Source organism: Triticum aestivum, chromosome 1A (assembly GCF_018294505.1).
Source record: "Triticum aestivum cultivar Chinese Spring chromosome 1A, IWGSC CS RefSeq v2.1, whole genome shotgun sequence".
NCBI lineage: Eukaryota > Viridiplantae > Streptophyta > Magnoliopsida > Poales > Poaceae > Triticum > Triticum aestivum.
The window spans coordinates 344,409,808-344,437,664 of NC_057794.1; the positions used below are offsets into that span (position 1 = coordinate 344,409,808).

Consider the following 27,857-nt stretch of genomic DNA (forward strand, 5'->3'; position numbering starts at 1 on the left):
TTAACACCCGATCGTTTAGTATGTTGCTATTGCTTTCTTCATGACTTATACATGTTCCTATGACTATGAGATTATGCAACTCCCGTTTGCCGGAGGAACACTTTGGGTGCTACCAAACGTCACAACGTAACTGGGTGATTATAAAGGAGCATTACAGGTGTCTCCAAAGGTAGATGTTGGGTTGGCATATTTCGAGATTAGGATTTGTCACTCCAATTGTCGGAGAGGTATCTCTGGGCCCTCTCGGTAATGCACATCACATAAGCCTTGCAAGCATTGCAACTAATGAGTTAGTTGCGAGATGATGTATTACGGAACAAGTAAAGAGACTTGCCGGTAACGAGATTGAACTAGGTATTGGATACCGACGATCGAATCTCGGGCAAGTAACATACCGATGACAAAGGGAACAACGTATGTTGTTATGCGGTCTGACCGATAAAGATCTTCGTAGAATATGTAGGAGCCAATATGGGCATCCAGGTCCCGCTATTGGTTATTGACCGGAGACGTGTCTCGGTCATGTCTACATTGTTCTCGAACCGTAGGGTCCGCACGCTTAAGGTTTCGATGACAGTTATATTATGAGTTTATGAGTTTTGATGTACCGAAGGAGTTCGGAGTCCCAGATGAGATCGGGGACATGACGAGGAGTCTCGAAATGGTCGAGACGTAAAAATCGATATATTGGACGACTATATTCGGACATCGGAAAGGTTTCGAGTGATCCGAGTATTTTTCGGAGTACCGGAGAGTTACGGGAATTCGCCGGGGAGTATATGGGCCTTATTGGGCTTTAGGGGAAAGAGATAGGAGAGGTTGGGCGCCCCCCCAAGGCCTAGTCCGAATTGGACTAGGGGGAAGGGCTGCGCCCCCTCCTTCCTTCTCTCCTCTTTTCCCTTGCCTTGACTCCTACTCCCAATACATGGAAGGACTCCTAATTGGACTAGGAAAGGGGGAATCCTACTCCCGGTGGGAGTAGGACTCCCCTAGGGCGCGCCATAGAGAGGGCCGGTCCTCCCCTCCTCTACTCCTTTATATACGGGGGCAGGGGGCACCCCATAGACACAGAAGTTGATCCTCGTGATCGTTCCTTAGCCGTGTGCGGTGCCCCCTCCACCATATTCCACCTCGGTCATATTGTTGCAGTGCTTAGGCGAAGCCCTGCGACGGTAGAATATCAAGATCGTCACCACGCCGTCGTGCTGACGGAACTCCTCCCCGATGCTTTGCTGGATCGGAGCCCGGGGATCGTCATCGAGCTGTACGTGTGCTAAGAACTCGGAGGTGCCGGAGTAACGGTGCTTGGATCGGTCGGATCGGGAAGACGTACGACTACTTCCTCTATGTTGCGTCAACGCTTCCGCAGTCGGTCTGCGTGGGTACGTAGACAACACTCTCCCCTCTCGTTGCTATGCATCACCATGATCTTGTGTGTGCGTAGGAAATTTTTTGAAATTACTACGTTTCCCAACAGTGGCATCCGAGCCTAGGTTTTTATGGTTTGATGTTATTTGCACGAGTAGAACACAAGTGAGTTGTGGGCGATATAAGTCATACTGCCTACCAGCATGTCATACTTTGGTTCGGCGGTATTGTTGGATGAAGCGGCCCGGACCGACATTACGCGTACGCTTACGCGAGACCGGTTCTCCCGACGTGCTTTGCACAAAGGTGGCTAGCGGGTGACAGTTTCTCCAACTTTAGTTGAACCGAGTGTGGCTATGCCTGGTCCTTGCGAAGGTTAAAACGGAGTCTATTTGACAAACTATCGTTGTGGTTTTGATGCGTAGGTAAGATTTGTTCTTGCTTAAGCCCGTAGCAGCCACGTAAAACTTGCAACAACAAAGTAGAGGACGTCTAACTTGTTTTTGCAGGGCATGTTGTGATGTGATATGGTCAAAACGTGATGAGATATAAGTTGTTGTATGAGATGATCATGTTTTGTTGAAGTTATCGGCAACTGGCAAAAGCCTTATGGTTGTCTCTTTATTGCATAAGATGCAAGCGCCAAATAATTGCTTTACTTTATCGCTATGCGATAGCAATAGTTGCAAGGGTAATAGTTGGTGAGACGACCACGTGACGATACATTGATATAGATCAAGATGATGGAGATCATGGTGTCATGCCGGAGATCATGACAGTACTTCGGAGATGGAGATCACAAGCACAAGATGATGATGGCCATATCATATCACTTATATTAATTGCATGTGATGTTTATCTTTTATGCGTCTTATCTTGCTTTGATTGACGGTAGCATTATAAGATGATCTCTCACTAAATTATCAAGAAGTGTTCTCCCTGAGTATGCACCGTTGCGAAAATTCTTCGTGCTGAGACACCACGTGATGATCGGGTGTGATAGGCTCTACGTTCAAATACAACAGGTGCAAAACAGTTGCACACGCGGAATACTCAGGTTATACTTGACGAGCCAACCATATACAGATATGGCCTCGGAACACAGAGACCGAAAGGTCGAGCGTGAATCATATAGTAGATATGATCAACATAGTGATGTTCACCGATGAAACTACTCCATCTCACGTGATGATCGGACATGGTTTAGTTGATTTGGATCACGTGATCACTTAGAGGATTAGAGGGATGTCTATCTAAGTGGGAGTTCTTAAGTAATTTGATTAATTGAACTTAAACTTATCATGAACTTAGTCCTGGTAGTATTAGCATATCTATGTTGTAGATCAATAGCTCGCGTTGTTGCTTTCCTGTGTTTATTTTGATATGTTCCTAGAGAAAATTGTGTTGAAAGATGTTAGTAGCAAAGATGCGGATTGGATCCGTGATCTGAGGTTTATCCTCATTGCTGCACAGAAGAATTATGTCCTTGATGCACCGCTAGGTGACGGACCTATTGCAGGAGCAGATGCAGACGTTATGAACGTTTGGCTAGCTCAATATGATGACTACTTAATAGTTTAGTGCACCATGCTTAATGGCTTAGAATCGGGCCTTCAAAGACGTTTTGAACGTCATGGAGCATATGAGATGTTCCAGGAGTTGAAGTTAATATTGCAAGCAAATACCCGAGTTGAGAGATATGAAGTCTCCAACAAGTTCTATAGCTAAAAGATGGAGGAGAATCGCTCAACTAGTGAGCATGTGCCCAGATTGTCTGAGTACTACAATCGCTTGAATCAAGTGGGAGTTAATCTTCCAGATAAGATAGTGATTGACAGAATTCTCTAGTCACCATCACCAAGTTAGTAGAACTTCGTGATGAACTATGATATGCAAGGGATAACGAAAACGATTCCCAAGCTCTTCGTAATGCGGAAATTGACGAAGGTAGAAATCGAGAAAAACATCAAGTGTTGATGGTAGACAAGACCACTAGTTTCAAGAAAAGGGCAGAGGGTAGAAGGGGAACTTCAAGAAGAATAGCAAGCAAGTTTCTGCTCAAGTGAAGAAGCCCAAGTCTGGTCCTAAGCCTGAGACTAAGTGTTTCTACTGCAAAGGGACTAGTCACTGGAAGCGGAACTACCCCAAGTGATTGGCAGATAAGAATGATGGCAAAGTGAACATAAGTATATTTGATATACATGTTATTGATGTGTACTTTACTAGTGTTTATAGCAACCCCTCATTATTTGATACTAGTTCAGTTGCTAATATTAGTAACTCGAAACGGGAGTTGCAGAATGAACAGAGACTAGTTAAGGGTGAAGTGACGATGTGTGTTGGAAGTGGTTCCAAGATTGATATGATCATCATCGCACACTCCCTATACTTTCGGGATTAGTGTTGAACCTGAATAAGTGTTATTTGGTGTTTGCGTTAAGCATGAATATGATTTGATCATGTTTATTGTAATACGGTTATTCATTTAAGTAAGAGAATAAATTGTTGTTCTGTTTACATGAATAAAACCTTATATGGTTACACACCCAATGAAAATAGTTCATTGGATCTCGATTGTAGTGATACACATAATCATAATATTGAAACCAAAAGATGCAAAGTTAATAATGATAAGTGCAACTTATTTGTAGCACTGTCGTTTAGGTCATATTGGTGTAAAGCGCATGAAGAAACTCCATACTGATGGGATTTTGGAATCACTTGATTATGAATCACTTGATGCTTGCGAACCATGCCTTTTGGGCAAGATGACTAAAACGCCGTTCTCCGAAACAATGAAGCAAGCAACAGATTTGTTGGAGATCATACATACTGATGTATGTGGTCCGATGAATATTAAGGCTTGCAGCAGGTATCATTATTTTCTGACCTTCACAGATGATTTGAGCAGATATGGGGATATCTACTTGATGAAACATAAGTCTGAAACATTTGAACAGTTCAAAGAATTTCAGAGTGAAGTGGAAAATCATCGTGACAAGAAAATAAAAGTTTCTACGATATGATCGCAGAGGTAAAATATTTGAGTTACAAGTTTGATCTTCAATTAAAACAATGTGGAATAGTTTCACAAACTCATTCCACATGGAACACCACAGCATAATGGTGTGTCTGAACGTCATAACCGTACTTTATTGGATATAGTGCGATCTATGATGTCTCTTACCGATCTACCACTATCGTTTTGGAGTTATGCATTAGAGACAGCTGCATTCACGTTAAATAGGGCACCATCAAAATCCGTTGAGACGACGCCTTATGAACTGTGGTTTCTTAAAGTTTGGGACTGCGATGCTTATGTGAAAAAGTTTCAATATGATAAGCTCGAACCCAAATCGGAGAAATATGTCTTCATAGGATACCCAAAGGAGACTGTTGGGTACACCTTCTATCACAAATCCGAAGGCAAGACTTTTGTTGCTAAATTCAGAGTTTTTCTAGAGAAGGAGTTTCTCTCGAAAGAAGTGAGTGGGAGGAAAGTAGAACTTGATAAGGTAATTGTACCTTCTCCCTTATTGGAAAGTAGTTCATCACAGAAATCTGTTCCTGTGGCTACTACACCAATTAGTGAGGAAGCTAATGATGATGATCATGTAACTTCAGATCAAGTTACTACCGAATCTCGTAGGTAAACCAGAGTGAGATCCGCACTAGAGTGGCACGGTAATCCTGTTCTGGAAGTCATGTTACTAGACCATGACGAACTTGCGAACTATGAGGAAGCGATGATGAGCCCAGATTCCGCAAAATGGTTTGAGGCCATGAAATCTGAGATATGATCCATGTATGAGAACAAAGTATGGACTTTGATGGATTTGCCCGATGATCGGCAAGCCATAGAAAATAAATGGATCTTCAAGAGGAAGACGGACACTGATAGTAGTGTTACTATCTACAAAGCTAGAATTGTCGCAAAAGGTTTTCGACAAGTTCAAGGTGTTGACTACGATGAGAGTTTCTCACTCGTATCTATGCTTAAGTCTATCCGAATCATGTTAGCAATTGACGCGTTTTATGAAATCTGGCAAATGGATAAACAAAACTGCATTCCTTAATAGATTTATTAAAGAAGAGTTGTATATGATACAACCAGAAGGTTTTGTCAATCCTAAAGGTGCTAACAAAATATGCAAGCTCCAGCGATCCATCTATGGACTGGTGCAAGCATCTCAGAGTTGGAATATACGCTTTGATAAGTTGATCAAAGCATATAGTTTTATACAGACTTGCGATGAAGCCTGTATTTACAAGAAAGTGAGTGGGAGCATTACAACATTTCTGATAAGTATATGTGAATGACATATTGTTGATCGGAAATAATGTAGAATTATTCTGCAAAGCATAAAGGAGTGTTTGAAAGGAGTTTTTCAAAGAAAGACCTCGGTGAAGCTGCTTACATATTGAGCATCAAGATCTATAGAGATAGATCAAAACGCTTGATAAGTTTTTTCAATGAGTACATACCTTGACAAGATTTTGAAGTAGTTCAAAATGGAACAGTCAAAGAAAGAGTTCTTGCCTGTGTTACAAGGTGTGAAATTGAGTAAGACTCAAATTCCGACCACGGCAGAAGATAGAAAGAGAATGAAAGTCATCCCCTATGCCTTGGCCATAGGTTCTATAAAGTATGTCATGCTGTTTACCAGATCTATTGTATACCCTGCACTAATTTGGCAAGGGAGTACAATAGTGATCTAGGAGTAGATCACTGGACAGTGGTCAGAATTATCCTTAGTGAAATAAGGATATGTTTCTCGATTATGGACGTGACAAAAAGGTTCGTCGTAAAGGGTTACGCCGATGCAAGTTTTGACACTAATCTAGATGACTCTAAGTCTCGGTCTAGATACATATTGAAAGTGGGAGCAATTAGCTAGAGTAGCTCCATGCAGAGCATTGTTGACATAGAAATTTGCAAAATACATGTGGATCTGAATGTGGCAGACCCGTTGACTAAAATTCTCTCACAAGCAAAACATGATCACACCTTAGTACTCTTTGGGTGTTAATCACATAGCGATGTGAACTAGATTACTGAATCTAGTAAACCCTTTGGGTGTTGGTCACATGGCGATGTGAACTATGGGTGTTAATCACATGATGATGTGAACTATCGATGTTAATCACATGGTGATGTGATCTAGATTATTGACTCTAGTGCAAGTGGGAGACTGAAGGAAATATGCCCTAGAGGCAATAATAAAGTTATTATTTATTTCCTTATATCATGATAAATGTTTATTATTCATGCTAGAATTGTATTAACCGAAAACATAATACATGTGTGAATACATAGACAAACAGAGTGCCACTAGTATGACTCTACTTGACTAGCTCGTTAATCAAAGATGGTTATGTTTCCTAACCATGAACAAAGAGTTGTTATTTGATTAACGGGATCACATCATTGGTTGAATGATCTGATTGACATGACCCATTCCATTAGCTTAGCACCCGATCATTTAGTATGTTGCTATTGCTTTCTTCATGACTTATACATGTTCCTATGACTATGAGATTATGCAACTCCCGTTTGCCGGAGGAACACTTTGGGTGCTACCAAACATTACAACGTAACTGGGTGATTATAAAGGAGCATTACAGGTGTCTCCAAAGGTAGATGTTGGGTTGGTGTATTTCGAGATTAGGATTTGTCACTCCAATTGTCGGAGAGGTATCTCTGGGCCCTCTCGGTAATGCACATCACATAAGCCTTGCAAGCATTGCAACTAATGAGTTAGTTGCGAGATGATGTATTATGGAACAAGTAAAGAGACTTGCCGGTAACGAGATTGAACTAGGTATTGGATACCGACGATCGAATCTCGGGCAAGTAACATACCGATGACAAAGGGAACAACGTATGTTGTTATGCGGTCTGACCGATAAAGATCTTCGTAGAATATGTAGGAGCCAATATGGGCATCCAGGTCCCGCTATTGGTTATTGACCGGAGACGTGTCTCGGTCATGTCTACATTGTTCTCGAACCGTAGGGTCCGCACGCTTAAGGTTTCGATGACAGTTATATTATGAGTTTATGAGTTTTGATGTACCGAAGGAGTTCGGAGTCCCAGATGAGATCGGGGACATGATGAGGAGTCTCGAAATGGTCGAGACATAAAAATCGATATATTGGACGACTATATTCGGACATCGGAAAGGTTCCGACTGATCCGAGTATTTTTCGGAGTACCGGAGAGTTATGGGAATTCGCCGGGGAGTATATGGGCCTTATTGGGCTTTAGGGGAAAGAGATAGGAGAGGTTGGGCGCCCCCCCAAGGCCTAGTCCGAATTGGACTAGGGGGAAGGGCTGCGCCCCCTCCTTCCTTCTCTCCTCTTTTCCCTTGCCTTGACTCCTACTCCTAATACATGGAAGGACTCCTAATTGGACTAGGAAAGGGGGAATCCTACTCCCGGTGGGAGTAGGACTCCCCTAGGGCGCGCCATAGAGAGGGCCGGTCCTCCCCTCCTCTACTCCTTTATATACGGGGGCAGGGGGCACCCCATAGACACAGAAGTTGATCCTCGTGATCGTTCCTTAGCCGTGTGCGGTGCCCCCCTCCACCATATTCCACCTCGGTCATATTGTTGCAGTGCTTAGGCGAAGCCCTGCGACGGTAGAACATCAAGATCGTCACCACGCCGTCGTGCTGACGGAACTCCTCCCCGACGCTTTGCTGGATCGGAGCCCGGGGATCGTCATCGAGCTGTACGTGTGCTAAGAACTCGGAGGTGCCGGAGTAACGGTGCTTGGATCGGTCGGGTCGGGAAGACGTACAACTACTTCCTCTACGTTGCGTCAATGCTTCCGCAGTCGGTCTGCGTGGGTACGTAGACAACACTCTCCCCTCTCGTTGCTATGCATCACCATGATCTTGCGTGTGCGTAGGAAATTTTTTGAAATTACTACGTTCCCCAACACTTAGTGCCCAGTGCTAGTTGCTGTTTTTTTGCATGTTTTTGGCTTTTCAAGAAATCAATGTCAAAAAAAGTCCAAACGGAGAAAAAACGTTGGATTAATTTTTTCTGGACCGGAAGAGACCCTAGAAGGTTTGGGAGAAGGCCAGAAGAGCCATGAGGGAGTGACAAGCCCTAGGGCGCGCAATAGGGGGGCGCCCCCCTAGGCGTGTGGGCCCCTCGTGGCACCTCCAACCCTAATTCCACCTCTATAAATACTCAAAATATTCATGTGACATCACAGAGCCACCTGGAAAACTTTTTCCGCCGCTGCAAGTTCCAGAACCACGAGATCCCATCTGGAGGCCTTCTCCGGTACTCTGCCGGAGGGGGAATTGATCACGGAGGGTCTCTACATCAACCTTGCTACCCTTCCGGTGATGTGTGAGTAGTTTACCACAGACCTATGGGTCCATAGTTAGCAGTTAGATGGCTTCTTCTTCTCTCTTTGATCTTCAATACAATGTTCTCCTTGATGTTCTTGGAGATCTACTTGATGTAATGACTTTTTGCGGTGTGTTTGTTGGGATCTGATGAATTGTGAGTTTATGTTCAGATCTATCGATGAATATTATTTGAGTTTTCTCTGAGCTCTTTTGTGCATGATTACTATAGCTTCGTATTTCTCTCTGATCTATTGATTTGGTTTGGCCAACTAGATTGATTTATCTTGCAATGGGAGAGGTGCTTTGTAATGGGTTCGATCTTGCGGTGCTCAATCCCAGCGACAGAAGGGGACATGACACGTATTGTGTGGTTGTTATTAAGGATAAAAAAATGTGGTATATTCATACGTGATTTTACTTTGTCTACATCATGCTTAAGGCGTTACTCCATTCTTTATGAACCTAATACTCTAGATGCATGCTGGATAGTGGTCGATGTGTGGAGTGATAGTAGTAGACGCAGAATCGCTTTGGTCTACTTTTCTCGAGCATGATGCCTATATACATGTTCATTGCCTTGGATATCGTCATGATTATTCGCTTTTCTATCACTTGACCAACAGTAATTTGTTTACCCACCATATGCTATTTTCAAGAGAGAAGCCTCTAGTGAAAACTATGGCCCCCGGGTCTACTTTTATCATATATTAAAACCAAAAATACCTTGATGTGTTTTTACTTTATTTATTTTATTTTGTATTTTAGTTTGATCTATCTGTGTATCACTATACAATTTAATCTTGCTCGTAACCATTCAGGGATTGACAACCCCTTGTTTGCATTAGGTTGCAAGGATTTGTTATTTGTGTGCAGGTGCTGCTAACAAGGTGTTGCTTGGTTCTCCTCCTGGATTGATAACCTTGGTTCTTAACTGGGGGAAATACTTATCTCTACTATAATGCATCATCCTCTCCTCTTCGGGGAAATCCCAACGTAGCTCACAAGTAGCAAGCACCTGCTAGCGGAGGAGCAACTCGTCACCGGCACGGCCATCGCGTCGGATGCGTACGTGGTGGAGCACAACACTGCTCGAGTCCTACCGCTCCGCCCACGACACCGTCGTGACCACTGGCGGTACCGCCAATATCAGGAAGAATTATAGCTAGGCCACCTACAAGGAGATGGAAGAGGCGGCGAACGAGGTGTTTGGCAAGAGCGGTGATAAGAAGGACATCATCGGCTCCACCAAGGCCGCGCCCTGCCACCACGACCACGAAGCCGACACGTCTGTCGGTTCCACCGACAACGAGAAAGAGTAGTGCATGGTAGGTCACCGTCGCTCAGGTCCCAAGAAGGACACCGCTCTTCCCCTCCTGTTGAATCCAAGCTTAGAGGGCTGAAAATCGTCAGCTGGCTAGCCGCTCAGTTTGTAGTGGCATGCGGAGGCAGAGCTGGAGAGCACCAAGGCGGAACTGGAGAAGGCAAAGGCAAGAGCCGGAGCTTTAGTTCTCGAAGCTCATGGCCGAACATGGGAAACGGCACCGGCGATCATTTACATTAGGTTTAGAATAGGGTTTAGTTTAAAATTGTTCAAAATATAATGAATTTCGTCTAGATTATATGAAAAATGTCTGAATTGTAATGGATGCGCTCCCGATTATATGAAAATCCACCGTGTTTGCATGAATTTCATCTAGTGTGTTGAAATTTGGTTCGAAATGTACGCGGGCAATGTTGGATGGCTGCCTCCTGCATCCTTGTCTGTGAACTGGTCCCCCCTATCTGTTGACAGATGCGGGAGAGAATTTGCGGGTCAGCATTGGATATGCTCGCCTTGGGTATGCCTGATTCACCACTATAGCAATAGAACATGTTTTCTGTGTACACTTCTCTTGTGCCCGGCTCGCGTTCCCATCTTTGTCTCATCTGCCTTGTCGAAGTATATTGTTAGCCTCTCTCCACCAGTTCAAACTTTTCAAGTAAGTTCTTTTTCTTTTTCTTTCACGAATACGTAAGGATGCATATCATTCCATTCATAGGTAGGAGAGAAAAAGAGTTAAGGAGGGGTGGAACTCTTGGTGTTGTACACATGGATGGCGAACCCAAGAGTGCAAATTGAGTAGAGAGAGGTGAGGTTGCTCGGCCTCGGTCAGGCATATTAGGGCATCTCCAACACCGACCCTCAAACTTCCTGCATTCGTCCGGGCCGCGATGTCCGGACCGTGGAAGCCATCCAACGCGGGCTTGTATCAGTCCGCGGCGCATTTTCTTTCTTAAATCGGAGACAAACGTGTGGGGGAGGGCTTTGCGAGAGTCCGGACCAATCCCACGCCCGCTTCTGATCTCCCTGGCCAACCCAAACACCTCCTTCCTCGCCCATGCGAATTCCCGCTTGGCACCAGCTGCCTGCATTCGTGCCGATGTAGAGCATGCCTCGCCACATTGAAGACGGCTTAGGGCGACGCGACCTCTCACTGCCTCGGCCATTGAAGCGGCGCGGCGGCTGAGGGCAACTTCTGCGACGCATCTCCGTGTCCACGCATGTTCAATGCCCCATTCGTTCGTGTGCCGCCATTAAGTAGGCTCGCCGGTCGAGAAACCCACTCTGACATCACACATTGACACACCCGGACGCCTCGCCTCACCGGAATCCGCTATTTAAATGCGGCCACACCGAACTAACTTCACACCACAACACAAGCTGCTCCCCATCCTCCTCCCTTGCACTTCATCTGCCATGACTGTTGATGCCTACTACGCAACCTTCTTCTTGTAGACTCATGTTGGGCCTCCAAGCACAGAGTTTTGTAGGACAGTAGCAAATTTCCCTCAAGTCGATGACCTAAGGTTTATCAATCCGTGGGAGGCGTAGGATGAAGATTATCTCTCTCAAACAACCGTGCAACCAAATAACAAAGAGTCTCTTGTGTCCCCAACACACCCAATACAATGGTAAATTGTATAGGTGCACTAGTTCGGCGAAGGGATGGTGATACAAGTGTAATATAGATGGTAGATATAGGTTTTTGTAATATGAAAATATAAAAACAACAAGGTAACTAGTAACAAAAGTGAGCAAAAATGGTATTGCAATGCTTGAAAACAAGGCCTAGGGTTCATACTTTCACCAGTGCAAATTCTCTCAACAATGATAACATAATTGAATCATATGGCAATCCCTCAATGTGCAACAAAGAATCACTCCAAAATTTCTATCGGAGAACGTAGGACGAAAACGTGCATCAACCCCTATGCATAGATTACCCCAATGTCACCTCAGAAATCCGCGAGTTGAGTGCCAAAACGTATATCAAGTGAACCAATATAACATCCCATTGTCACCACAGATATCCCGTCACAATACATACATCAAGTATTCTCAAATCCAATATTCAATCCAACATAACGAAACCTCAAAGAGCAAGACTCAATTCATCACAAGAAGGTAGAGGGGGAGAAACACCATATGATCCAACTATAGTAACAAAACTCGCGGTACATCAAGATCGTGCCAAATCAAGAACATGAGAAAGAGATCAAACACATAGCTATTGGTACATACCCTCAGCCCCGAGGGTGAACTAGTCCCTCCTCGTCATGGAGGCCGACGGGATGATGAAGATGGCCTCCGGTGATGGGTTTCCCCCTCCGGCAGGGTGCCGAAATGGGCTCCCGATTGGTTTTTCGTGGCTACAGAGGCTTGCGGCGGTGGAACTTCCGATCTAGGTTTATTTCTGGAGGTTTCTATATTTATAGGAATTTTTGGCATCGGAAACAAGTCAGGAGGGTTCCCGAGGGGCCAACAAGCCCTCAGGGCGCGCCCTGGAGGCTTGTGGCCTCCTCGAAACTCTTCTGGCCCAGCTCCGGTGCTTCGGGGGTCTCTCTTGGTCCATAAAAAATCACCGTAATTTTCAGCCCATTCTGAGAACTTCTATTTCTGCACAAAAAACGACACCATGGTAGTTTTGTTGAAAACAGCGTCAGTCCGGGTTAGTTCTAATAAAATCATACCAAAACCATATAAAATTGTTGCAAACATGGCATGAATACTTCATAAATTATAGATACATTGGAGACGTATCAACTGCTGGCGGTGAAACTCCGTGGGAGAGCCTGTCCATAGAGATGAAGCACACCATGGCCGCCCCTGCCGCCGCCTGGCAGAGGCGCCGTGCTAGCAGGATTGAGGTTGGCTTGCCAGCCAGCTCGCCCGAGGTCTCTAACGACAAGGACAAGACCACGACGGAGAGGGGCTTCGACGACATCGTCCTGGCTCCCGCGCCTCCTGTGCATGCCGACTTCACCATGGAGAGGGGATGCGTGCACTACAACGCCGTCATGGCAGAGGTGCGGCCTGCACCGGCGCCTTTGTCGGCATTCCAGCAGGCGCAGGAGGAACAGTGGTACAACTTGTTCCTCTTGGAGCGCACCGACTGGCGGAGGGATAGATCTACGGCGAGCGCATGAGCGAGGAGGCTATGGCGGCCATGGCCGCGACAAACCCCAACTTCATCGCGGAGTAGCGTGCCATCTACAATGACGTACGCGCTCAAGCCGCTGCTCAGCAGGAAGCGGACGCCGTCGAGGCATGGCTCCAGGCGATCGTAGAGGAGAACAACGCCAGTTGCTCCTCCTACATGCCACCGATGAACTATCAGGCAACCCAGTGGGACGACGACAGCGCCGGTGCCACCATTTCCATCGTGGACCTCATGTCCATCGACGACGGATAGGTCACAGACTCCTCCGAGGATGAGTAGGCCACGGGAGGCGGCAGGGCCTGGTGTCTCATGTGGGCCGGTCCGTCTCACGTGGTGTACTCTTTCTCGCCGGAGACCGCACCTTCACTTCACGGGTCTTAACGCCGATGATCATGGAGATGGCGGATGGAGGAAGACATGGGCTTGGACACCGGGCGCCGTCGCCGTAGGATAGGTTTAGTGGCGGGTCTTTTTGCCTTTTTTTGGGAAAATGAGGTTAAAACCCCCGGCCACTGCATCAATCGATGCATACAACCATCTTTATTAATTATTCAACAAAGATCTGACAAGAACACACATCAAGCCATCTGAAGCCACCACTCACACCTACAAACTAGATAATGGGGAGTGCTCTCACTTCCCATATCTAAAACCGGTGTTGTCGTTGATCCATCCACATAACATATTGGAACCTACAGCCGCTGGAGCAAACCTAAAGCGTACACCACATGCACGTTAAAGAAGTCGCCATCATCATCAAACCACTGACCCATCTTCAGGAAAGAGATCTGAATCATCCTTGCCGGTCCGGCCATCTGTCGAAGCCACCATGGTGCCCAACGACACCACCTCCTTGCGCACAAACTACTGAGCACGTCACGGTCGCAGCCGGTACACCGCAGCACCATGCAGACAAGTACCACCGGCTGACACGGCTTGAAGTCTCTGGAAGATCTATCGTGTGTAGCACCTGCCGAACAGGCATGACACAGCGTAGCACCTGTCGTCCAGGCATGACTTGACATCTCCACCGAAGCTTCGTGCAAGACGAACCCGCTCCACCTCCTGCCTTGTCTTTTGGCGCTGCTCCACAAACGATACTCCCAAGAAATGACACCGCAGTGTCGCTATCGTCCGATCTGGAAGACCAGATCCTAGGGTTTCCCCTGTAGCAGCATGAGTGGGTCGACAATAGTTACACGACGATGCCTTCATCAAGGTAACGACGCAGAATGCTGCCATCGCCTGCCATTCGCTCTGTTTTCACCGGCAACTATGTCCCCCGTCTCGCAGCAGGTACTAGATGACGAATCTTGAGATCAGACCACCCAGCCTCAGGCCAACTACCTCAGACTGAGGAGATGACCACCACCGCCAGCTGCACCGGCCAGATCTAATCTGACCAGAGGCGCCGCCGACCAGTCCACAAGCCCTCCATGTCGCCGCCATTGATCCGACGCCCGATGGCGCGCCGCCGCAGCATCCGACAGCCGCCGCCCCGCCCGAATAGGGCCGTCCGCAGCGCCTGCAGCCACCGTCGCCGCACCGCATAGATTGGATCGTCCGCGCCACCACACGTTTAGGGGCCCGCACCACCCCTAAGACGCGGGAGAGAGGGAGTCCTCCGCCACCGCCGTCGGCCTCGGGCTTAGCCCGGCGGCGTCCCCTGGCGGCGGCGGAGGAAGGGGAAGAGGAAGATCACGCCCCGGACGGCTAGGGTTAGGGGGACTCCCTCTAGTAATTATTGTTGACATGATCTAGTAATGTGTTCTTTTTTTCTAAATGTTCAAAATGTAATGAAAATCTGCCGTGTTTGTATAAAATTTGTCATGTTTATATGAAATCTGACCGTGTTTGCATGAATTTCATCCTGTTTGTTGAAAAAAAATTGAAATGTATGCGGCTAAAGTTGAATGGCGGTCTCCCGCATCCGTGTCCGTGGACTGGTCCCCCCGTCCGTGGAACGATGCAGAAGGAAATTTACAGGTTACCGTTGAGGATGCCCTTCCATGCATTAATCAATCTAGGCCTTTGGCGGCGGCTCTGGCCCATAGCCACACCCCCTTCATGATGACATTAGATAGCTGGGTGGATGGGGGTCTAGTGTCGTTGAAGATAACGGTGTTCCGGTACTTCCAGATAGCCCACGTTGTTAAGATGATTAATGAGTTGATATCTTTTCGAGTAACCGGCTAGAGCATAAATTTATATGCTATCCGAGTTAACGGGTATGAAGTTTAAGACCATGCCAACACAACATTCAAAAAAATGTGTCTTCCATCAATCCCACATCTAAGAGCTAAAAAACAGATGTGTGGGATGATGTTGAAGTACATCGCCCACATGTTTTCATTTATTTGGACTTTTGAAGTAGAGTGTGGACATGCTGAACACGTGGGCATATGAACCCACTTTTCAAACAATACATTTTAAACACAGTTTAAAATGTCAAAAAATCAAAAGAAAATTTCACGCATACATCTTCATAACATGTGTGCGGCACAAAGTTTTGAGAAAAAAAATCTCATTTGGTTTTGCCTCCGCAAAAAAGATAAATTTCAGTGCTTCTAAGTAGCGTTCTACAACACATTTTTTGTCCTTTTGCACAGGCCAAATTAAAAGTTGTTTTTCCGTGATTTTCTTTTTGCACGCGCATAGAATTGAAGATGTATGCGTGAGACTTTTTCCAGAATTTTTTGCCATCTAGAAATAAGTTTCCAAGGTGGGTTCATCTATGCACTTCTCTTTTGAAGTACTCCTAATTGACTAGAACATGAATTCAATATGCGTGAGGCGGGTAGTAACGTGAGAACCGAAGTTAGGTTTGACGGAAATGCTTCCGCTGGCGGGTGAACCGACGCCAACAGCCCAACCAAAACATGGCCAACTGACCTCCCGTCTAGGGGGGAACTGGAAAATCAAACCTCACATATCTGAAATACTCCATCGTCAGCCGATCCACCGATGAGATGTAATAGTAATACTGAAGACAGTGACACGGTAGTACGTACGATATAGCAGGTATTGGCCGCCGCTTGTCAGTGTATCATTTGTTACTCGATCGGCCGCTGCAGGTGCATGGGCGGGACACAGGAGCAGAGAAGCGTCGCATGGAAATGACACACACGCACGCACCTACGCGGGCTGTTCAGCTCGTGCATGCAGGCACCGAAGCACGTACGTACACGCCGTAGACATGCATGCTCGGGACCTGGCTCTGGGCAGCAGATCAAGTCCCAAAGATTAGATTAGATGCCTACGTCGTTGTCGTCCACCGAGACTGCAATGTGTAAGACAATAAGTTTTGGGGAACCAGCACAACCCTCTAGGGGTGGCTTATCTCATTATATATAATGGTTGTGTTACAATATGTACCATATACGTACATAGGTACAGAAGCTATACATAGTCTAACACCCTCCCTCAATCTTAGCCACTTTTTAAAGAACTGAGAAGGGTAAGATTGCGCCTACAAGCCTCAAACTGTGGCAGCGGTAAAGGCTTAGTGAAGATGTCTGCAAGTTGATCCTTAGATGAGATAAACTTGATCTGGAGTTGCTTCTGTGATACACGTTCCCGTACAAAGTGATAGTCAACTTCAATGTGTTTCATTCGGGCATGAAATACTGGATTTGCAGAAAGGTATGTAGCACCGATGTTATCACACCAAAGAATAGGAGGCTGTGGTTGAGACAAACCCAACTCCTGAAGCAAAGACTGCACCCAAATAATCTCTGCAGTAGCATTAGCCACAGCCTTGTACTCAGCTTCAGTACTGCTACGTGACACAGTAGCCTGTTTCCGAGCACTCCAGGCGATCAAATTAGAGCCAAAGAATACTGCATAACCCCCCGTGGATCGCCTGTCATCTGGGCTACCAGCCCAATCTGCATCAGAGAAGGCCGAAAGGACCCGAGAGGAAGTCGGCCGAATATGCATACCAAATGTCAGGGTAAACTGAACATAACGAAGAATGCGTTTAACAGCAGCCCAATGAGTATCTCTGGGAGCCTGAAGATACTGACAAACCCTGTTAACAGCATAAGAGATATCTGGTCTCGTGATCGTCAAGTATTGAAGTCCACCAACAATGCTCCTGTACTCTGTGGCATCCGCAGGAGACAAAAGCTCACCATCAACAGTTGTTATCTTGTCGGTAGACGACATGGGTGTGGTGGTCGGTTTGCACTTCAGCATGCCAGCTCTCTGTAACAACTCCAAGGAGTACTTCTTCTGCGTAAGGACAAGACCAGTAGCACGAGAAGTGACCTCAACTCCAAGAAAGTAGTGAAGCTTCCCAAGATCTTTGACCGCAAAATCAGCACCAAGAGAGCAGACAAGAGCATCAGCAGCATACTGAGAAGAGCTAACAAGGATAATATCATCGACATATACCAAAAGATACATAGTGACTTCTGGCTTCTGTAGAAGAAATAACGAAGTGTCAGCAGTAGACGGCACAAACCCATGAGCACGAAGGGCAGAGGCAAGGCGGGCATGCCAGGCACGAGGAGCTTGCTTCAAACCATATAGTGCTTTGGAAAGACGACAGATATAGTCAGGATGATCAGGATCAGAGAAACCAGGCGGTTGTTTCATATAAACCTCTTCCTCCAAAAATCCATGTAGAAAAGCATTCTGCACATCAAGTTGACGAAGTGACCAACCACGAGAAACAGCAATGGAGAGAAGAAGCCGAATAGTGGTAGGCTTGACGACAGGACTGAAGGTGTCCTCATAGTCAAGACCATGACGCTGCCGAAAACCGCGAGCAACAAGTCGCGCTTTGTAACGCTCAATAGATCCATCCGAATGCTTCTTCACTTTGAATACCCATTTTGAGTCAATAACATTTACCCGTGGTGGTGGAGGAACGAGAGTCCATGTCTTGTTACGAAGAAGAGCATGAAACTCCTGCTCCATAGCCTCTCGCCAATGTGGAATGCGCAGGGCAGCCTGATATGAGCGAGGCTCAGAAGATGGATCCGCAACAGCAGCAGCCAAACAAGCAGCCAACCAAGCAACCGTACCATCCTTACGTTCCTTAGGTTTGAAAATGCCACTGCGACTGCGTGTATGTGGTCGGGACACAGGAACCACCGAGGTCGACGGAGCAGCCTGCAACGGGCTGGAGGACGGCGACGTTGACGAGTCAGCCGGTGACGAGGAGCCAGTCACGGTAGCCTCGGACTCGGTTGGCGAAGAAGGCCGACCCACCGGCGAAACCGGCAGAGCAGACGAAGCAGCTGGCGACTCCGGCATCACAGACCGGGCCGATGGCGAGCTCGGCATAGTGGGCCGTGGCACGGCCGGTGTCGCGGGCCGATCCGCTGATGAAGGCGACGTGAGGACCCGAGCCGCGGGCGAAGACGGCGTGACGGGCCGAGCCGCAGGCGAAGACGGCGTGACGGGCTGAGCCGCGGGCGACTCGGCGGCCGCTGACGAAACGGACCGACCAGTGGAGATGCTCGACGCGACGGGCTCGTCGGGTGACCATGCATGGGCACGCGAATCGATGCCATGCAACATAGGGCGATCGACGTGCCCACCAGAAGACGACGATGATGATGGTGAATCCTCCAACAGCTCCAAACGAGCTCCACGTCCGGTTCTTGCACCATGGTTAGGTAACAGCAAAGGAGAGTATGCAACATCATCAAATTGGTCAGAAGCAACAGAGGATGAATGCAGGGATGGTGGTTCGACAGTGGACACAGGAAGGTTGGCAAAGGGAAAAACATGCTCATCAAACACGACGTCCCGAGATATATAGACACGATTAGTGGGAACATGAAGACATTTGTAACCTTTATGAAGAGAGCTATAGCCAAGAAAAACACACTTCTTAGAACGAAACTCAAGCTTGCGCTTGTTATATGGACGAAGATGCGGCCAGCAAGCACACCCAAATACCTTGAGAAAGGTATAATCAGGTTGTTCATTAAGGAGAACCTCAATGGGAGTCTTCATGTTTAAAACACGAGTAGGAGTACGGTTGATGAGAAAGCATGCAGTGGTGAAAGCATCACTCCAAAACCAAAACGGAACAGATGCATGGGCCAAAAGAGTAAGACCAGCTTCAACAATATGACGATGCTTACGTTCGACTGAACCATTCTGCTGATGTGTATGTGGACATGCTAAACGATGAGCTATCCCAAGCGATTGAAAGAAAGAGTTGAGGTTGCGATACTCGCCCCCCAGTCTGACTGGACATGAACAATTTTGTGCTTGAGAAGACGTTCAACATGTTTTTGAAACTGAACAAAAATATCAAACACATCAGATTTGCGTTTAATAAGGTAAAGCCAGGTAAAGCGACTATAAGCATCAACGAAACTGATATAGTAATTATGACCACTGACAGAAGTCTAAGCAGGACCCCATACATCTGAAAACACAAGTTTTAAAGGATGTTTCACCTCACGACTGGACTCCAAAAAAGGAAGTTGATGACTCTTCCCCTGCTGACAAGCATCACACACTGCTACATCTTTATGACTAGACAAACTAGGAAGCTCATGACGACGCAAAATATGACGGACAATAGGTGTGGCCGGGTGACCAAGACGAGCATGCCACTGTGACGGAGAGACCCGAACTCCACTGAAAACACGAGCGACACCAGGATGCTCCAGACGGTAGAGGCCCTGGCACAACCGCCCACTAAGAAGAATGTCCCTCGTGCCCCGATCCTTAATAAAAAGATCAAAAGGGTGAAATTCACAAAGCACATTATTATCACGTGTGAGTTTAGGAACTAAAAGAAGATTACGGGTCACAGATGGAACTCGAAGAACATTGCGAAGCTGAAGACTCCTATTGGCATGTCTAGTGAGAAGAGATGCTTGACCAATATGAGAGATGTGCATACCTGCTCCATTGGCGGTGTGGATCTTGTCGGAGCCATGATAGGGTTCACGAGTGTGAAGCTTCCCCATCTCGCTGGTTAGATGCTCTGTCGCCCCAGAGTCCATGTACCAGTGTGGATCGATGGAGTAGGACTAAGTGTGTCCCTGTTGCTTCTGCGGCGCGGGACGATCAGCCATGGCGACCTGGCGGGCATTGTTGCGTGTATCTTTGCCGTCATTGCCAAGACCAAGGAAGCTTCGCTGGAAGCGCTTATGACACTTGGAGGCCCAGTGCCCATCGCGGCCACAAAGCTGACACACACGTGGACCGCCAGCCCCCGGTAAGGTCGCAGTAGGTGGGGGGCCGAGGCGGGCGACGGTGGCAGCCCCAAGGGAGACCGGGGTGATGAAGAAGAGCGGCCACCCTTGGTGGCGGCGTTGGCCGAGAGGGAGCCAGTGCCCCTGGTGCGGCGAGTCTCGACCCGTTGCTCAGTGAGAAGGAGCCGAGAGAAAACCTCGTGTGCCAGCATGGGTGTCGAGTTGCCCCGCTCGTTGATGATCTCGACTAAGGCATCATACTCCTCATCAAGACCATTGACAATAAACGAGTTGAACTCGGAGTCGGTGAGGGGCTGTCCAATGGAGGCCAATGTGTCGGCGAGGCCCTTGACCTTGTTGTAGAACTCAGTGGCAGTGGAGTCAAGCTTCTGACACTCTCCAAGCTGACGACGGAGTGCAGAGACACGAGCCTGGGACTGCGCTGCAAAGGTGCGCTCAAGGATGGTCCAGGCCTCATGAGACGTCTTCGCGAAGACAACAAGGCCGGCAACTGCCGGCGAGAGCGACCCCTGGATGGAGGAGAGGTTCGCCTGGTCCTGCCCCGTCCAGACGCGATGGGCCGGATTGTAGACCGGACCGTGCACGCTGTCTACCAGCGCGGGTGGGCAGGGAAGCGATCCGTCGACGTAGCCTAGCAGGTAGTGACTCCCAAGAGCGGGAGAACCTGCGCATGCCAGAAGATGTAGTTGTCGGCGGAGAGCTTGATGGTGATGAGATGACCGAAGTGAAACGGCGGCGGCGAAGACAATCCCATCGAGGAGGCTGCCTGGGGTGCAAACACCATGGAGGCAGCCGGAGGCACCGAAGCCGATGCGGGAGGAGGCGGGACCGCAGCCAGGGCGGGCGCCGCAAAGCTCGCGGCCGGTGCGGACGCCGCAAGGCCCGCGGCCGGGGCGGACGCCGCCAACCCCGCCAGCGGGGGCAGTGTGATCCGCTTGCGGCAGGAGCGGCGGGACGACGCCTGCGGAGTCCGCAGCGGACGGCGGCGCCGCGGTGTGGACCACGAGGTCACGCCCAAGCGAGGGCGCCGGCGGCGTGGAGAAGACGGAGCCGATGCTCCTTGTCCCGATCGGAGCCGGAACAGAGACGGCATCGAGCGGGAGGTTGAGCAGAGCCGCAAGAGAGGCCGGGAGGAAGCCCGCAGCAGTGGAACCGGTGGTGGCGGCGCTCGACATGGCGGCGGCGCGATCGGTGGCGCGGCGGCGGCGGTGAAGGCGGCGGCGGCTGCGGCGGCGGTGCGGGTATTAGGGTTTAGAAGCGAAGCGATCGTAACCTAGCGTGATACCATGTAAGACAATAAGTTTTGGGGAACCAGCACAACCCTCTAGGGGTGGCTTATCTCATTATATATAATGGTTGTGTTACAATATGTACCATATATGTACATAGGTACAGAAGCTATACATAGTCTAACACAATGGAAAGGCGATCGATTGTGGATGGAACATGGAAGGTGTTGGTTGTCTTTGACGGATTGTGCAGGAACCAGGAAGGCAGGAGTAGTTCGGTGGGAGAGGGGTTGTAAAGTGGACTCCCTCGATTGCACCTGTGTAGATGCGCACGTACGCTCTTTGGAAACCGGTTCTGCATTTCTGTCCTTCCGTTTGACCTTCCTCTGTCTCACGGTTTCTTCTTCTACCTACTACACTCGGACTCCGAGCGTTAGTCTCCTCGAGTCGTATGTAAGTTCCCACCCAAAAAAGAGTCGTATGTAGGCAGTGTCATCAGGAAAGAATGCCCCCATCTTCAACAACAAAATTAGGAAATAATGCCCCAGTTCAGGTACGACTGCGCACGCTCAACGAACCGATACAAATTTTGGGAATGTGCAAGTGCAAGTAACCGGCCGGCTTGACCTTACCAGATTCTGGTGGGCCTGTCCTTTCATGCAAGCCACGTTTGGCACATTGACATTACTAAATTCATACTTTATCTTTTCAGAATGGATGCAAAAGCTTCGCCTCATTCCAGGGGTGTTACGCGATATACTTATCAGTGAATAGTTGAATATATGTAGTACCATAAACTCGAAAGAGCTATCTTATTTTAGACAGAATCGTTCTACCCATCGGAGCTGGAAAACGGCCGTGTGAACCGCACGTTGATCATTTTTAGCTTTTCGCTAAAATAAAATAGAAACTGTGTGTAGCCAGCAACGAGACACGCACGACCTTGACTCATTTTATTCTTGGTCTCAAAGGGAGGGAGCTTATCTGTCTGCGTTTCTTTTCAGCTCAAGCCGTCGGTTGCTTCTGTAACCAATCACAAACAGCCACAGGCACACACAAAAGTGAGCTGACGTACACTGCATGCTTCGGCTTCCACGCTAAGCTGCTTTGGTTTTGTGATGAATTGGAAAGTGTTGATATCACATCCCGGAGTTGGTGAGCGCCCTTATGAAAAAAGGCCAACAATATCTCACCAACAACTGAAAGAAAGAACACGCTCATGTTACGTTATTCCGGAGGGAGTGACCCTTTGATTAGGTCTGAAAACATCGAGAAGGCATACAAATAGTCACTGGTACATAAAACCACACTTAGCAGCAGGTGGAACAAAGAACAAATACTCCCATATAGTAGTAGATATCATGAGTTGAACTGCACACAGGCACAAGCAAGTGCGTACACGGAAGATAGGAACACGATCATCACAGTTAACCCCATTTTGTCTCTAAAACTCAAGAGGAACTGGTTAATCTCCATTTTCGGAAGATGAACACCAAGATTAATTGTTGTAACTTGCTCTCAAGTTACATTAGCGCATGGTTCTATTATGATACAGTATCAAAACCGATCCTATTCACTGAAAGTGGCCACAGCAGCCCCACACACGATGAAGAAACAATGGCAGCCTCCTTGCGCAAAACCAAATCTTAGAAGCATGTCAGGATAAATCAAGTCTCGGCCGTCCACGAGATCAAAAGGGCTTTTTTTACTCTCTCATTAAGCTCCTATCTGCTGCATGGTTTACCTGCCCTTACGAGATTTGCCTCTAGATTTCCCCTTCTTTTCAATATTTTTTGGCCGATACCCAAGAGCGGCAGCATCACCAAAACCCGAAGAACAATGCTTATAGAGTGCCATCAATTTCCTCCACTCCGGCGATCCTCTGGGCTGGGCGGCCATGTATTCTATTTTGCTTCTTACTTCCTCCAATTCCATGAGTGCTAAAGGTGGCTTTGCTGAAGGTACTGCCTTGGATCCACCAAACATATCCAAGGCTGAATTCAGTGCAGGTGCAGACTGAGCTTCCAAATCAGGAAAATTAAACAACTTCCTCACAGCGGGTTGACGCATAACTGATAAAAATTCAAAGTATCACATGTTATGAGCTATTAGACCATCAAACAGACCCTAATGCCTTACAGCAATCGTCGTTGTCTCAGTTCTTAAAGACTCGAACCATACTCACCAATATGATATACAATTGTGAACAAGTTTGCCGTGATCCAGTAAAAGAAAAATCCCTGGAGAAAGGCAGACCATTAGGAGATTAGGACAATATTGTTGAATACTGTGAAAGTCGATATATCTAGCACACTTGACTGTCATACCTTGGCAAAATTCAATTGTGAATGGGACTACCATGACTCCCATTCCTCTATCAAGCATCTTCATTTTACTGGAAGTATAAGGATGGCCGAGCTGACATAACACAATATATTCACCATATTAGACTGCAGTATTGGAAAACAAAGCTGGGCACAGTAAAGTTTTCAAATTCAGAATTGGTGGTTTGATATTCTGGATGTTCATTAAGAAAAAAGGTGCCATGCAAGCAGAGTAGCCAATTGGATGCAGACATGAATTGCTTGTTTACCTTTGTAAGTTTTACAAACGAATGACAGGGATACATGCCTATGCACTTATCGAGGCAATATGGTTGGAACAGAAATGGAAGGAAATTCAGGTCCAGGTTGTATATGGAAAATGATCACCCCTAAATCCTACAACACTAAGCATACAAACTAGAAGCAGTGGCACACCAAGTTTAAATGCACAATGATGGACAGATACACAGACACCACAATCACACCAGACAAATTGCATACCTCCACTATAGCCAAGTAGGTCAGTGATGTTAACACAGGAAGGATGTAAAGAGGATCCGAGGTTGTCAGATCAGTAAACCAAAATATTCCACCTCCTTTCAACGAAGGGACTTTCTCAACCATGTTATTTATCTACAATCAGAAAAAGCATGGTTAAGGATACAGATTTATTTTCTTCAAAAGATAGTACAACATAGAACAATCAGAGGGGCAGAAAGATGCATTACTCACAGCAAAGAAAAAGCTCATGAAAATTGGCGGTCGGATTAGGGCTCCTTTTAATGGAGTAAATGGAGTAACACCATGGCTAAAGGAAAATTACCAAAAGTTAGAGGAACTTCACCAAAGAGCAGTATTGCTATACATCATGTACCACATAAAAGAAAAGCTATCATCACAATGTGTTCAATGGTGAGTAATGTGTTCACAAAATTTTGAACATGGACATTTAACACAAAAATAATTCAAGACTCAAAAACCTGGCTAACATGTTTTTAGACCATGACATTATACATTAACCAGGAAAGAGACATCAGTTGTCATTTTCATTAAAATAAAGACAAGAATAATCTACTGAAGGTTACATACTTCCGATAGAGTGCGGTCATTTTATATTTCCCCACTAGCACTGATTTCGGATCCGTACGCTGTATGAAATAAACTTGAAGGGTTAAAGCATGAGCTGTATGAAGTATCTAACTATCAGAAGTTAAATAACTGTTCTCCATGACCCATTCTCCCATAAGTTGGCAATACATAGTACATTCTATACAACAAAACCACAAAATCTCACATCCACTGCGTGCTTAATGGCATCCATCGCTGGTTTCATTGCCTGAAAATTGAACAAGTTTGAAAGAAAGAATTAATCAGCTGATAATTTACATGAAGGGCAATCATTCATTGCCTAATAAAGTACTACTGTCAAAGAAATAATTGTTCAGAAGACTGGAAGAGTAAAGAACAAAACTAAATACAGTTAGCATGTGACTCACAAAAGATATCTTATCATCTTATGAATACAAGACCTACCCAAAAATGTCAATCCCAAGCATAGGGCAGCCCAGCCCGAAGCATGTAAACATTTTTTCAATCAAAATATTAAATTGATTAATTTAAGTAAGAAAAATAGTTGTCTTGTAATCATTTTTCAATGAAGCATTTGTTTCATAATAATTTCAAGCTTCCGGGCTGAAAAGAAAGCCTGGGGCAGGACCAAGCCGCTGACAGACAGGTATAAAAAATACATCTACATGATGCATAGAAGGGTTTGCTGATTGGAATGCAGTATTTAAAACCCTACAATGAGTCAAGATTACAAACAAAAAAAACTGATTATCGGTGGTGCAAGGGGCAAGTGTTTTGGACAGGAGGGAGCAGCTGTGCAGCAAATTACATCACCACATGATTTCACGTGGTAAAGATATAAGGTTTCAAGATTGAGTACCATGATAATGTACTTGGTAACACCCAAAAATCACATAGTGAAGCAGGATTCAGAACTGAACAGGGGAACTACCGAACTATGTATGCATGAATAATTATAAGTAATATGTACAGTAGAAAAAACACAAATATCTGTATTGCATGTAGATTAACAGCCTCACCCACTATCTACAACAACTCAACTGCTCATGCGCTGGTCTGGTCATGTAGGGAGGACGGTGGTTGCATGTTCCCCCAATGGCACTACTTAGGCTGCTTTTGGCATTGCGGTGGATTACGATAATCCAGCTGATCCAACCGGCCTTTATCTATTTTGGTGTTTGTTTAACCAACTTATCTGTAGTTCCATGGCTATTTTCTGGCAGCGGATTATAAAATAAGCACGGTGCAGCACAGTTCAGCAACTTGAAGCAACCTTACAGTTAGATCTGCATAGGTTTTGACCCACACGTACACTAGCACATGAAGCAAACAAAAGGGCTAGAAAATGCACGCTGAATCAGACCATGGGCACTTTACAAGCAAACAAAAGGGCTAGAAATGCACGCTGAATTAGACGGAGGGCGCCTTACATGTATCTTCTCGCTGGACTTGTGATGGCTAACCTCGAATGGTATCACCGCGGTCCGGATCAGCACCGTCGTTAACGCGATAGAAGCCCACCTGAGCACCAGACCAAATCCCACATGAGAGGCGGATATGAGCAAACCAAGCACACGACCCAAAGAAACGGATGGCGAAGCTTACCAGTTGAGCCCGGTGAAGGTATGTATGGTATCAATGAGGTGCTGCAGCGCGGCGACGGGGAAAAAGGAGTCGGCAGCGGCGGCTGCCACCTCCCCCGGGAACGGCGCCGGCACCGACGAAGCCACCGCCTCCGCGGCGTCGACAAGGACGCTCGCAGCAGCATCAACCTCTCCGGGTGGGTCCGGGGCGGGGGCGGAGGAGGAGAAGCTACGGCGGGGTAGCCCCGAGTGGTGGAGGGAGAAGGGGAAGGGGTGGTGTAGGGTTTGGGCCGCTCCGGAAGCGGGTGGGAGCGGAGAGCGGAGTGACGGGAGTGGCTGTGGCAGTGGCTGAGATGGGGGGTCATCGTCGTTGGAGCGGGAGAGCAGATGCGGGACGGACGGGTGGAGGCGGCGAGTGAGGTGGTGGGAGAAGCGGGAGGCGAGGATCCTCCGTGCGGCGAACGCCATGGGCCCCGGCTTGGCGGGTTGGGGTGGGAGGCGACGCTCGGAGAGGAGGACGGCGGAGCCGTGACGACGGCCGGAGGAATGGGGTGACTCAGGACTCGGGCGTGGGCTTTCCGTCTCCAGGTGTTGTTTGTTCTGGGCTTTTCGGTACAGCATCGTGGGCCAGATGCCGCCGCGGTCAATCCCCTTCCCCGCGGAGACTATTTATCGCATTAAGCGACGTTAAAAGTTTCTATTGCTGAAGCATCTGCAGCTAACTGGCCGCGCAGGGATCAATCCTGCTATCTGCTTGTTGCTACGCAGCAGTGTTGTCAAGGAAATTCCTAATGGACGCACGTTGCGTGAAGTTGTCCCTGTTTCGCCAGACCCGAGGGACTAGCGACCAAGATGGGCCGCCCCAATTATCCCAATTATGAGGTCTACAGTATACAGTTTTGGGAACCTTCCAGGAGGTTCCTGAGCGGTTGTGTGAACCTTCTAGAAGGTTCCTGAACCGGTTTTCACAGTTTTTTATTCTTTTTATTTTTCTGTTTCATTCTTTATTTTTTTCGTTTTTCTGTTTCTTTATTTCAATTTTTTATTTCCTTTCCCTTCTCTTTTTTGTTTTCAGAATTAAAAAAATTAGAAAAATTTCAAAATGTTCAGAAGTTAAGAAAATGCTCTTAATTTTAATTTGTTGTTCACAAATTCGAAAATGTTCTTCATTTTTTCAAAAATCTTCACATCTTTGAAAAAATGTTCAGAATTTCAAAAATTATTTA

At 47.0% G+C, this 27,857-nt stretch overlaps 1 protein-coding gene across 1 annotated transcript; it reads right to left on the reverse strand.

The window, feature by feature from the left end:
- Positions 1-22,956: 22,956 nt before the first annotated feature.
- LOC123049754 (mitochondrial inner membrane protein OXA1-like) lies at positions 22,957-27,256 on the reverse strand. Its single transcript, XM_044472639.1, has 9 exons — positions 26,654-27,256; positions 26,479-26,569; positions 25,254-25,295; positions 25,049-25,107; positions 24,692-24,767; positions 24,461-24,592; positions 23,955-24,053; positions 23,821-23,875; positions 22,957-23,707 (listed from the first exon to the last, which is right to left on the reverse strand). The coding sequence occupies exons 1-9, from the start codon at positions 27,250-27,252 to the stop codon at positions 23,376-23,378; spliced, it is 1,485 nt and encodes a 494-aa protein (XP_044328574.1). The 5' UTR covers positions 27,253-27,256; the 3' UTR covers positions 22,957-23,375.
- Between the last annotated feature and the right edge of the window lie 601 nt (positions 27,257-27,857).